Here is a 12,013-nt window from a genome sequence, read left to right as displayed (position 1 = left end):
ATTAATTGGGTTCAGTAGATCCTCAATTAATTAATAAGGTCAACAAATTATGGTTATTAGGGTCAAACAACACAACAAATTAGGGTTATATGTAAGAATGATTAAGTTTAAACTAAATATTAATGGAAGCGCTAGATTTCTTACCCATATAAGACTATGAAGTCTATTTATTTTAGCTCAATGCAAGTCACAATCATTTCATGCAGTCTCCATTATCAATAAACTATGTAAAACTAGATCCTATGCGACCTAATATTGGTGATTTTTTTTAACACTCAGTCATCATTATTATACAAACTATTTTATATGTTTTTAGTCAATTGGAGTGGCTAGCTTTGGATAAGATTTGGAAAGTGGAAGAAGTGAAGAAGGGGAATCCAAATAAATATACACATTTCTCAATAAACATAATGTGAACATGCAGATATAGCTAGATGTGTATACAACTAAAGATACGTATAAATATATATTGAACCTGGGCCTCTTTTAGCAGACAAGAAGCAGAGTGCCAAAATACTGACAACAACATCACGCTTTCCCTTAGACTCTCCCTTTACCCACCTCTTTCTCTTTCACAAACTCTCTCAATATCTTTCCCTCTCGCTCTCTCCCTCGACCTACTTTTGTCACTTTCCCTCTCACTCTCTCCCTCTACCCACATCTCTCTTTCCCTCTTACCCTCTTCCTCTGCCCACATGTCTCTCTTTCAATTTTCCCTCACTCTTTTTTTTTTCTCTCTCTCTCTCTCCCCCCCCCCCCACTCTGTCCCTCTAGCCACCTACATCTATTTCACTCTCCCTCTCTCAAACTCCCTTTCCCTCTCAATCATGACCTCCACATTCCCTATTTGTGTCATTATCGTGCCAAGTTTAAGACAATTGATGTTACCGGTTGACTGATTGGATTCTGCCACATCCATCATCCATCCATGACCGGACTAGACTTCAGGTCAAGGTTTAGGTCTTTGCTAAGACCGAAGTGAGACCAGACTGTGACCCTCCTTATCCATGCCATTATCATCCTGAGTTCAAGACAGTTGACATTGACGGTTGACGGATTGGATTTCCGCTATGTCCATGATCCATCTATGACCAGACTGAACTTCAAGCCAAGATTTAGGTCTTTGATAAAGTCAGAGCAAGATTGGAGTGTGACATTCCCTATTCGTGCCATTATCGTGCTGAGTTCAAGACAATTGATGTTAACGGTTAATGGATTGGATTCCGTCAAGTCCATCATCCATCCATGACCGAATCGTACTTCAGGTCTAGGTTTAGGTCTTTGCTAAATCCAAGGCAAGACCATATAATGACCTTCATTATTCATGCTGTTATCATCCCGAGCTCAATACAATTGACATTAACGATTGGCGGATTGGATTCCGCTATGTCCATCATCGATATTTGAGCAGAGTGGACTTCAAGTCAAGATTTAGGTTTTTGCTGAAGTTGGAACAAGATTGGACCGTGACATTCTCTATTCATGTAATTCTGGTGCTGAGTTCAAGACAGCTGAAATTACTAGTTGATGGATATGATTCCACTATCCATCATCCATCCATGACCAGGCTGTACTTCAGGTCTAGGTTTAGGTATTTGCTAAAACCGAAGCGAAACCAGGTCGTGTCATTATCACGTCGCGTTCAAGAAAAATGACGTTAATGGTTGACAGAATGGATTCCGCCACGTCCATCATCTATCCATTATCGTACTGTACTTCAGAAATAGGTTTAGGTCTTTGCTAAAACTGGAGCGAAAACGGTCTGTGCGGTTCCCTATTCGTGCCGGGTTCAAGACGGTTGACTTTAACGGTTGACAGATAGAATTCCGCCTTGTCCATCATCCATCTATGACCAGGTGTCACGCGGTCAAATCCCGAATTATGTCAATCGCTCGAATTTGGTGCGTGCCGAGCTCAGTGATTGGAGCAGAACACTGAGCAACCTTGATCTCTTGCAGCGGAAGTCTTTTGCAATAGTTTAAGATCACATAGAAAGGGGTTAGAGGAAAGGGTAGGGATGCATCCCCGTCGAGGAATAGTGTCATTGCATTAATATCATAAAAGGTTACATCGTAGTCGTGATCGTTACATGGGGGAAGACCAAGGATGATACAAAGTAACGAGATGAGGCGCATCGCGCCAGGATAGTGTTGCCTCTCTGCCTCGAGGCCGGCGCTCCGCGCACGCGCCCACCAGCCATGCCGCTACACATGTGCCATGGGCGTGGCGATCACACATGCCACCCCTGCCTTGACGATCACACAGGCCACCAACACCCACATTGACACCTATCGTGCTCAGACTGCGCGACGCCGCCGCATTCGGCGCCTCAAGCCAGGCGCAGCGCTCCCGACACTACCCCCGGGGTGGCAACGCCCCCGTGCCGCCTCGTTGCTCACTGTGCGCCACTACCTTGGTCTCCTGGCGGGATGTCTCCCGCCCCGTGCCCCGCACACGTGATGCGCGCGAGGGCTGCGCGGCCGCTGCTTGTTTGCCGCGCAACTCCGCGCGCTGCCCCGCGGCACTGCCGCCCCGCCTGCACATCCTATGCCAGCGTGCGGCGTTTGGCGCTCCCGCGTGGCGCTTGACGCTCGCACAAAGCGTTGGCGCCCGCGCGCTTACACTTGTCGGCCCGCGTGCCCAGCAAGCGCAGACTTTACTTGATCCGTTCCGCCTAAACGCGAACAAACGCACGCACTATCCGCAGTGAATAACCACTACGGGGGCGATGGCCGGAAAGATCAAGTTTGGGCGTCACTACCCTTATCGCATCGTAGCACTAAATATGACTCAGTCATTAAAGGTCGTGAGTCTATCAGGAACACGGCCTCCCAATAAGCACGCATGCCTCTGGGAAAGGAATGCCGCCTAGTCGGTCTAGGCTTAGGTATTCGCTGAAACCAGAGCGAGACTGGACTGTGACGCAGCAAGGGCCGTGTTGTGCAGAGGTCAAGACGAGAGGGGTTGACGGGATGGATTCCGTCCCGTCCGTCATCCATCCTTGAACCTCCTATAAATACTGGCCATGGCGGGAGGGGGAGCCCGAGAGGTAGCAGCAATGGCGGGACATCCGTCTCAGTTCGCTGTTCCTGGAGTTCATCAATGGCAGATTCCACCTGCTTCGTGGCATTCGGATTCTCAGGCTTATAGCGCGACGCCGCCTTCGAGCACAGGGCTTGTCACTGTTCTTGTTCGGCATCTGCCGGAAGCAATTCCTCAGGAAGTTCTCTCTCGTCTGTTCTCCTTCTATGGCGCGGCGTCTGTCCGTCCCTGCGTCGGCGGCAGGTCGGTTCCTCGTTTTTCTTGCTGCGTTTTCTTTGTGATCGATTGAATTGGCGCTGCGTCGTGTTTTTTTTCGCCTTTACTGATGATTTTTGCTTCTTTAGATTCGATTTTGTCGCGTTCACAATTTTATTTGGTTCAGTCTCAGAATGTTGATGAATGATGGATGTACTGTTTTTTTCCTTGGTTTTTTTTGTTCACCAGATGCAAGTAATTCATGGATTTTCAGGTTGAGAAACTGCGCCTTTGTAGATTTTGGAAATGAAGTGTTGGCTTCGCAAGCGCAATCCCAGCTTCACAGGTTCATATGCTTTAATCAATGTCCCTGACCAGATATGATTGCGTAATTTGTGGTTTGGCAAGTTATTTATTGTTTATCCTAACTGGGGCGTGAATGACGTCTAAATTCTTGTTGGACATATCAAATTATTGTCCTTACAGAGACTTTGCTGATATTTTGTTGGAGATAACGAACTTCAAAGGGAAGCACAATCTATAACATCTAAAATATTTTTTCAGCATCTTTGGTAATTACTGTTATTAACCTTATTGATGTGATCTCCGACATCTGAATTCAGCCTCTACTGATACTTTCTTCATCGGATTCGAGTTTATTATGGTCAAATTTTTTTTTGTTCAGTCCTAGAGTGAAATAGATCACGATGTAAGATGGCTTCTATTGTCTTTTTTCATTTCTTTAATTTCCCAGATGCAAATTTACTGCTAAACATTTATCTGTGGAGATATCAGACAGGCATGAGCGATGACAACAAAATTCAAAGTGATACGCAATCTAAAATTCAAATTATTTTATCGCCTTATGGATCTTATGGATCCTCTCATACTCAATGGCCTTTTCGTCCTTCATTTTAATTCTCGCATGTCTTTTAAACACGTAGCTCTCTTCTCTGGAGTGCAGAATGTTGAGTAATATGTGAATCGTCCCTTTGGTAATTATGATCCCCCCAACAAAATCCACTTTGCCACCCTCCTTGTCCTCATTCTCCTCAGCGTCATCGATCCTGCCAGAGACCCACTCCATGTCCGTCCTCGTCCATCCTCGTCCATCCTCGTCCATCTTGGCGACATCCACTCCGCCAACCCTCCTTGTCCTCATTCTCCTCTGTGTCATCCATCCTGCTGGAAATCCTCTCCTCTCTTGTTCTTGATACATCCCGGCAACAGACTGTATCATATATTTTGTTGATATTTTCTCCAGCATCTGAATTCAGCCTTTACTGATTCTTTCATCGTCGAGTTGGAGTTCATCATGTTCAGAATTTTATATGGTTCAGTCTTAGAAATAGTCACATTATTCTATCTTTTACTTTTTTCATAGGTATTCATGGGTTCATAAAAAATTGATGAAAGACGGCTTATTTTATCTTTTTCCATGTTCCTTAATTCAACAGATTAAAGTTTATGGGTAAAGTTTTATCGGTGGAGAGAGCAAGCAAAGCCAGGAGTGATGATAACAAACTTAAAACTGAAGCACAATCTTCAGTACACTCATCCATCCTAAAGGCTCAAGCATTGATGGAAAAAAAGACAAAAGGTGCAGAGATGCCTTCAACGCCATTGGCAGAACCCATTGCTCCAAGGCTTGGCGTGGATTTCCCCTTTCCTCCATACCTGGAGTATGTTGCCGAATCATTCCTTTCATAATCTTAGCTTCTCAGTTGAATTTTCTATTTTGGATAGTTTGATAATCCTTTCTTTTACCTTTATTATTTATTTTCGTTTGCAAAATTATTTTATCCTTTCTGATAATTGAATATGATAGGGACCTTGGTATTTTTCTCTATGGAGGAAGAATCTTGGAAGGGAAGACAGAAAAAACAGAAAGATAACAATGGCAACTGGTCACCTTAGGGAAGATCTCCCTCGCTCTAAATCCATCTGATGGAAAAGACACAAAATTAGAAATAGAAAAACGTACGGAAAAAATTATTCCATATATATTTGTTGGTAATTTGTTGAGTACATTGATGGGATTTGAAATATTTTAAAAGTAATATATAACCTTAGGGTCCAGATGTTGCCGTGGAAAAAATAGATATTTTTCTAATATATTAGTCTTATCCGGTATATCAATACATGAAAATAAAATTTCCTCCTTAGTAGTATTATTTTTTATGTTTTCAAAAAAGCTAGTATTATTTTTAATGTAAGGACTTGAGTCTGAAAATTTTATGAAAATTCTAACTCTATCAGTAGACTTTACAATTATGTCCATTTCTCCCTGCAGGTTTAACCTTCAGTAAGACTTGTTTCTCTACTGGTGCAGGTACGAGTACCCGCCTCCAGATGGAAACATACTGACCAATATTGTTAACGCATTAATAGCAGTCCCTCGATTTTATACACAGGTGTATTACACTCTTTTCCCTAAAGTATCTAATCATCAGTGGCTTAAATATTTTTTAAGTTCGCCTTCGCAGAAATTTTATTGTCATTGTTTTAAAGCTAGATGTTGCTCTCGCTGGCAGGTTTTACATTTGATGAACAAGATGAACATTCCAGCTCCGTTCAGAATGGCACTGCCCACACCACCTATTCCTCCATCGGCACCACCTCAGCCCCCACCACCTCCTCCCATCTCGGAATCTCATTTAGCCTATCTATCTGACGAAGAGTCAGAACAGGAGTCAGAAGAAGTGACGCTTCTCTTCCCTTCTAAATAACACTTGGTTCTCGAGTTGATAGACTATGATGAATTCGCGGTCATCATTGTCATCCCTAATTTTGGCAATGTCATAGCCATTTATGGATGGTTGGGGTAATGACAATGATAAGATCGTCGTTGGTGGTTGGATGATGACGATGAAATATCTTGGAAACCAGATGTCACAACGTTATTGTTCACTCATCATCTTCATTGTTGACGCTGCACTGGGGTCGGCGGAACATGAAAAAAATCAGTTTTGGCACCATCATCCCCAAATTTATTCATTTTGACTAATGACTTTGATGATTAAAAAAAACTGTTAGATGATTAGGGCAAAGAGGATGACTAATGTCCGGAATCAGATGGAGATGACAATGACAAAACATCATGGTCAACTCGTCACCTTCATCATTGATGCCAAAACTAGGTTTGGTAAATTCTTCATCATCTTCGTCATTCCCAAATCTTGTTATCATCATTGTGGTCCATGTTTGGGTGACGACAAAAGATGGCTATTACAATGATGATGATGATTCATAAACCGATAGTTTCTATGAGGGCGATGATGATTTGTCACCATCATTGTCATTGTTGCCTCTTTTAACAGACTTGAATCCTATTAATTACGACTTGAGAAATACTTCCTCAATTTTGGTAATTACTTATGATACTTCTGTTCCTGTATTGCTTTTTCCAGGAGGCATCTGGAGCAAACCAAAGGCGAAAGCGAGTAAAACGGGAGACCATTGTGGGTCCAGCCATTAACCGAGGAGTGTCTCATGAAGACGTTGGCTTGAAAGCCGTCAGCTTAGTTCCTAAAGAAGTTCCCATCATAAAGAAGAAAAACCCTGTTCTTAAGGTTTCAACCCCTCCAATATCATCTGTTTAACTTAGCTAATACTTTCATTATCATGCCCCTATCTTTTTTCAATCTTATGTAAATACATATTATATTTATTTCAGTTCAACATTCCTCCTAAATCAGTGCCAAAGGAAAGTAAAGCTGTGGAGGGCACTTTGCCCTCGTCTCCTGAGCCTGAGAGGCAGCCTGAGTCAAAATCCTACGTGGCAGCTGAAGAAATTGAGAGGGGGAAACTCCCACCAGAGGAACTGTTGTCTCTTCCGATGTTCAAGGTGAGAAATTCGACTAAATCCGCTAGCATTTTACAATATTTTGCAGTTTAAATTGATTGACGGTAAAATGTTGACTAGAATTACACTCCTGGAAATCCTGCCGCCGTTTTGTACGTCAAGAATTTGGCCAAGGATGTCATTGTTGACGATTTCTACTTCATATTTGGTAAGTTCTGCTAACCTCCTCGTCATGTAGGAAGTGGAGGACGGAAAAATGACCAGCTGGTCTGTCATGTATCTTTCAGGATCATATATCTTATTAATTTTTTCTTCAAAAAAAAATATTAATTTGGGGTCGATCACCCATTTCGGTTGATCTTCCTTCTTTTCCTTCAAAAAAAAACTTCTTCCAATCTTTTACAATTTCTATCCCTTTTCGAAAAGAAATCTGTCATTAGTTTGTCTTTAATTTCTATCGGTTATCTCTAGATTATTTTTTATATTTATATCCTTATCCATATTTGTCTTTACTCGTTTATTATATATGCATACCAATTTCTGTATTTTTTTTGAATGAACCAATTTCTACATTAATTATAAGTATATGCATATTTCTATTCTTCCATATATTTATATATGGAAGTCAAATTATTTCTCATCACTTTCCAAGCCAAATTTTTTATATAATTCAGGGAAGTCATCTATGTATTTATTTTTCTAAAGGTTCTCTTTTCGGTGGGGCTGACGAAGCCAAATCAGCCCTTGGAGTTAAGTTGATGCAGGTATAAAATATTTATATAAAAATAATTGATTTTTTGGGGGCGTTGTGTTTGACTGGGCGTTGACTTTCAGGAGGGGAGGATGCGGGGTCAAGCTTTCGTCACTTTTCCAAATGTTGACCTTGCTCAGCATGCGCTGGTATGTTCTATTATCGTTAAAAAATACAAAATATTTATAAAAATAGAATAAATGAAATAGTGTTCTAAGATTTAAATAGACCAGATGTAAGTTTCTAACGTGGAAACTCTTTGTGGTAATTTATTGCAGAATTTGGTCAACGGGTTTGTGTTCAAAGGGAAACCCATGGTCATTCAATTCGGCCGCAACCCGTCAACTGCCAAGCCCAGTTAAGACTCCATCACATACTCTTCTTCTTCTTCTTCTTCTCTCTCTCTCTCTATCTCTCCATCTTTGCCTCACTCTCTCTTCTCTCCATTTCTCTATCTTTACCTCGCTCTCACTTCCCTCTATCTTTCCATCTTCGCTTCGCTCTCGCTTCCCTCTTCCTCTCTCTATCTTCACCTTGCTTTCACTTCCCTCTTTCTCTCTATATCTTCTTCGCATTGCTTTCACTTCCCTCTTTCTCTCTCTATCTTCTTTTAGCTTTCACTTCCCTCTTTCTCTCTTTATCTTCATTTAGCTTTCACTTCCCTCTTTCTCTCTCTATCTTCACCTTGCTTTCACTTCCCTCTTTCTCTCTATCTTCACCTTGCTTTCACTTCCCTCTTTCTCTCTCTATCTTCTTTTCCTTGCTCTCTCTTCAGCACTCTCTCTCTCTATTGATCCTTCCACTCGTTGTCTTTCTTTCTTTCCAACTTTGACCTGTTGACCCACCATTAGCCTTGGATGCTGCTGCATTCTCTCTCCACCTTTCCCCTAGTAGTTTTGGCCTGTTGACCCGTCATAGCCATTACGGGTGCTCCTACTCTCAGTATCTCTATACCTTTATCTCCCATCTCTTACCAAAGTGATCCTTAGGCCATAATTCTCTCTTTACCTTTTCCTTTCCATCTTTGTGCACCATATTTTTTGTTGTTTCCTCTCTCTCTCTCTATCTCTATTCATCTCTACCTTTATCTTTCTCGTTTTTGACCCATTGACCCACCGTATTGTTAGCTACTGCTGCTGCCGCTTCTCTCTCTCTCTCTCTCGGTCTCTCCCTCTCTACTTCGTCTCCCCGCCTCTCTCTCTCTCCCTCCCTCTCTCAGTCTCTCCCTCTCTCTCTTCGTCTCCCTCTCTCTCTCTGTCTCTTCCTCTCTCTCTTCGTCTCCTCACCTGTCTCTCCCTCTCTCTCCGTCTCTTCCTCTCTCTCTCTCTCTCTCTCTCTGTCTCTCTCTCACTCTCTTCGTCTCCCCCTTTCTCCCTCTCTCTCTTCATCTCCCCCCTCTCTCTCTGTCTCTCCCTCTCTCTCTTCGTCTCCCCTTTTCTCTCTCCCTCTCTCTCTTCATCTCCCCCCTCTCTCCCTCTCCGTCTCTCCTTCTCCTTCCCTCTGCCTCCCTCTCTCCCTCTGGTTCTCTCTCTCTCCCTCCCTCTCTCCCTCTGGTTTTCTCTCTCCCTCCCTCTCTCCCTCTGCCTCCCTCTCTCCCTGTCTGTTTCTTTCTCTCTCTCTCCCCCTCCCTCTCTCCCTCTACCTTCCTCTCTCCCTGTCTGTTTCTCTCTCTCTCTCTCTCTCCCTCTCTCTGGCTCTCTCCCTCTCTTTCTTTTCTCTCTCTGGTTATCTTTCTCTCTCTCTCTCTATCTATCTATCTTTGCCCGATAGGAATCGTATATTCTGCCTCTCTATCTCTTTCTACCATCCCCTCCCATCTTTAACCTTCTCTCTCTCTGTATCCATTGATTAATGGATCACGGCCTTTTCTATAACAGGCTAAACGAGGAAGCTGGAACAAGCCTTCTTATTGGGCCATAACCCATTAATCCAGGCTCAGGGCTCAGATTTAAATTCCTAATTTCAGCCCTTCCAGGGGACACAATTTGCACGACACGTCACAATATCACAGCCCGTGCCGTGCCATCATGCTGTGTATACCCCTCTCATGCACCATGAGCACGCTGCGGTGGGGCATTGCCAAAAGGCTCAAAGTGCTGCAATATGGGGGATCATATTTCATGATGTCTATACATGGGTGTTCGGTTCCTTTTGTGCGAGTTTGTGTGAACTGTTCATTCTGTTCGGTTTTCCAAATAGAACAATATCAAATTCAAATAGATCATCGCACAGACCCGTGTGCGGTTCTATTGTTCGCTTTGTCCACATTTTGTTCTAATTTTGTTTGAATGTGCGAATTTTGTTTGTTTTTGAACAAAAAAATAACAGAACCACGAACAAGGCCCTGTGTGGTTCTTTTGTACGAATTTTTTGTTTGTTTCAAACGAACAGAACAAAACAACTATGTCTAATGATGTTAAACGTCTTTGCACTCGTCCTACCTCCACCATGAATGAATGACATATAACTAATTGATGGTTACTGATGGATCAGACAGGACTGAACGATTGTCTATTCAGTTGTCTGTTCGGAGGATTTATTCTCGTTTCGACCATCGTTATCACATTCTGTCATCAGTCTCGTTCAGTCATTTGTCTATGATGAAGAATGGGACATATGACAAAATTGACTCCCTCTCTAAACCTCTCACTCTAATCCCCTCTGCCATCCATCCATTATTTGCCTTCATTAGTCATCTGTCATCGAAGATTGATGATTGATGGATGGGGGGTTGTGGCTAAACAAATCTGTCATTTCTTTGTTTGTTTGTTGGCTTGGTGCTCCTGTCCATTGCCATGATGATGAAGTTCTTTCTAGTCATACTTCAAAAAATAATATGAAAGTAAAGATGAAATAAATAATAAAAAATAGAAAAATTCACTAATTAATATCAACCAGTATATAAGATGAAAGATCCATGACATAAAATACGCCACCTAATCTAAACAAATTTAAGGTGAAACTAAAATACCTGATATGAAGAAGCTAGTTAGGCATATGGGGACCACGAGCTCCCTATTGGGGCTCTTTTGTCCATCGATATTAACTAAATATAGCAAGCAAGGTGATCATGAAGTTGATATTAAAGATCCTAACTGATGGTGTATTTGGCAATGCCACTAGTTGAATATGACACAATTAGAGGCTGGTACGACTTTTGGCCAGGGGCCACCCCTCTTATCTAGCCAAATTAGCTTTTACGCCATAGCGCTTGGCTGGTGGTGGCTCAGGTACTAATGGCTAACATGAGAGTCCTATGGAAGGAACATGGATGCTTATGCTTGGTGGGAATTACTTTTGATGTTCCTCTTGGAATTACTACAGAGGAAACCAGCTTGGGGTCAAAGCATATGGTGCCCAACAATTATCCCTCGTGTCTCGTTCTTTGTTTAGAGGTTTATAAATTGCCAACACCCCATTGATGATCGAGTGAATGTATTGGCCACCACATCAGCTACCAATGCCATTGTTGCCTCAAATCTCCATATGTTAAAACTATGGAAGGCGTCTTTTACTGTAGTGAGATTCCTATGGAATATTGAATCTAATTTTTTGCACATTGACGTCAACTACTCTATACCCCATGACTCCAATACCACTAAAGTTTTTTGGCGTGATATTTACCTTGACATCACGCTTTAGGCTTAACCCTTATGTACACATCACCCTAGCATACCTATTATGGGATACTTAGAAAGGGTGAAATTCTTCTTGTTTTGTAGGTTTCCCACGTGCGCACATTATATCATGAGATGCGTTTAAACAATGGTTATGGAAAAACCATCACTTATTCCTACCTTCCGCACGTCACTCACTTTCTACCTGCGAGTCCTTGAGAATGTGGAGAATCTCAGCCTCGTTGACCCGCATCACCACTTGGCTAATGATTGTCCATTGGTATCCACCACTGATGGGCTCTCTCAAGCTCAATCTGCATGGTGAGTCCAATGTGTATCTGGGCACAACCAGTGGCGGCAACATCCCCTGCAATTACACATGGAACATCATATTTTGCTTTTCACGCTTGGCTTTTAAACTAACACGAAAGCAAAGACTATGGCGACACATGATGGCTTCCTCCTTTGTGAGGAGCAAAACCTTCATAGTATTGTCACAGAAATTGGCCCGTAGATGTTAGTTGATATGCACCACAAATGTTCGTGCTCCCATTAGCGTGAATGAAGTTTTTGGAGGAACCACCCACTAAAATGCAAGACTTA

The 12,013-nt window shown here is 42.4% G+C and overlaps 1 protein-coding gene across 1 annotated transcript; it reads left to right on the top strand.

Moving 5' to 3' along the window:
• Nucleotides 1-3,050: 3,050 nt before the first annotated feature.
• On the top strand, nucleotides 3,051-10,056 carry LOC144704686 (RNA-binding (RRM/RBD/RNP motifs) family protein). The gene is made up of 12 exons (XM_078577193.1): nucleotides 3,051-3,285; nucleotides 3,512-3,583; nucleotides 4,695-4,919; nucleotides 5,570-5,651; nucleotides 5,772-5,939; nucleotides 6,648-6,809; nucleotides 6,914-7,084; nucleotides 7,163-7,250; nucleotides 7,748-7,806; nucleotides 7,877-7,942; nucleotides 8,072-8,151; nucleotides 9,671-10,056. Exons 1-12 carry the CDS (start codon nucleotides 3,059-3,061, stop codon nucleotides 9,711-9,713), a joined length of 1,443 nt encoding a protein of 480 aa, XP_078433319.1. The 5' UTR covers nucleotides 3,051-3,058; the 3' UTR covers nucleotides 9,714-10,056.
• The last annotated feature ends 1,957 nt before the right edge of the window (nucleotides 10,057-12,013 follow it).

This window comes from Wolffia australiana, chromosome 6 (genome assembly GCF_029677425.1).
Source record: "Wolffia australiana isolate 7733 chromosome 6, ASM2967742v1".
NCBI classification, from domain to species: domain Eukaryota; kingdom Viridiplantae; phylum Streptophyta; class Magnoliopsida; order Alismatales; family Araceae; genus Wolffia; species Wolffia australiana.
Note: the sequence above shows the minus strand (reverse complement) of the source record. Positions and strands in the feature narration are given on the sequence as shown.

What these genes read in the sequence shown, in the direction of transcription:
- LOC144704686 (XM_078577193.1), top strand. Translation starts at nt 3,059, where the DNA reads ATGGCGGGACATCCGTCTCAGTTCGCTGTTCCTGGAGTTCATCAATGG. An exon ending in TTGGAGTTAAGTTGATGCAG is followed by an intron (nt 7,807 to 7,876) that starts GTATAAAATATT and finishes GTTGACTTTCAG; the next exon opens with GAGGGGAGGATGCGGGGTCA. An exon ending in ACCTTGCTCAGCATGCGCTG is followed by an intron (nt 7,943 to 8,071) that starts GTATGTTCTATT and finishes AATTTATTGCAG; the next exon opens with AATTTGGTCAACGGGTTTGT.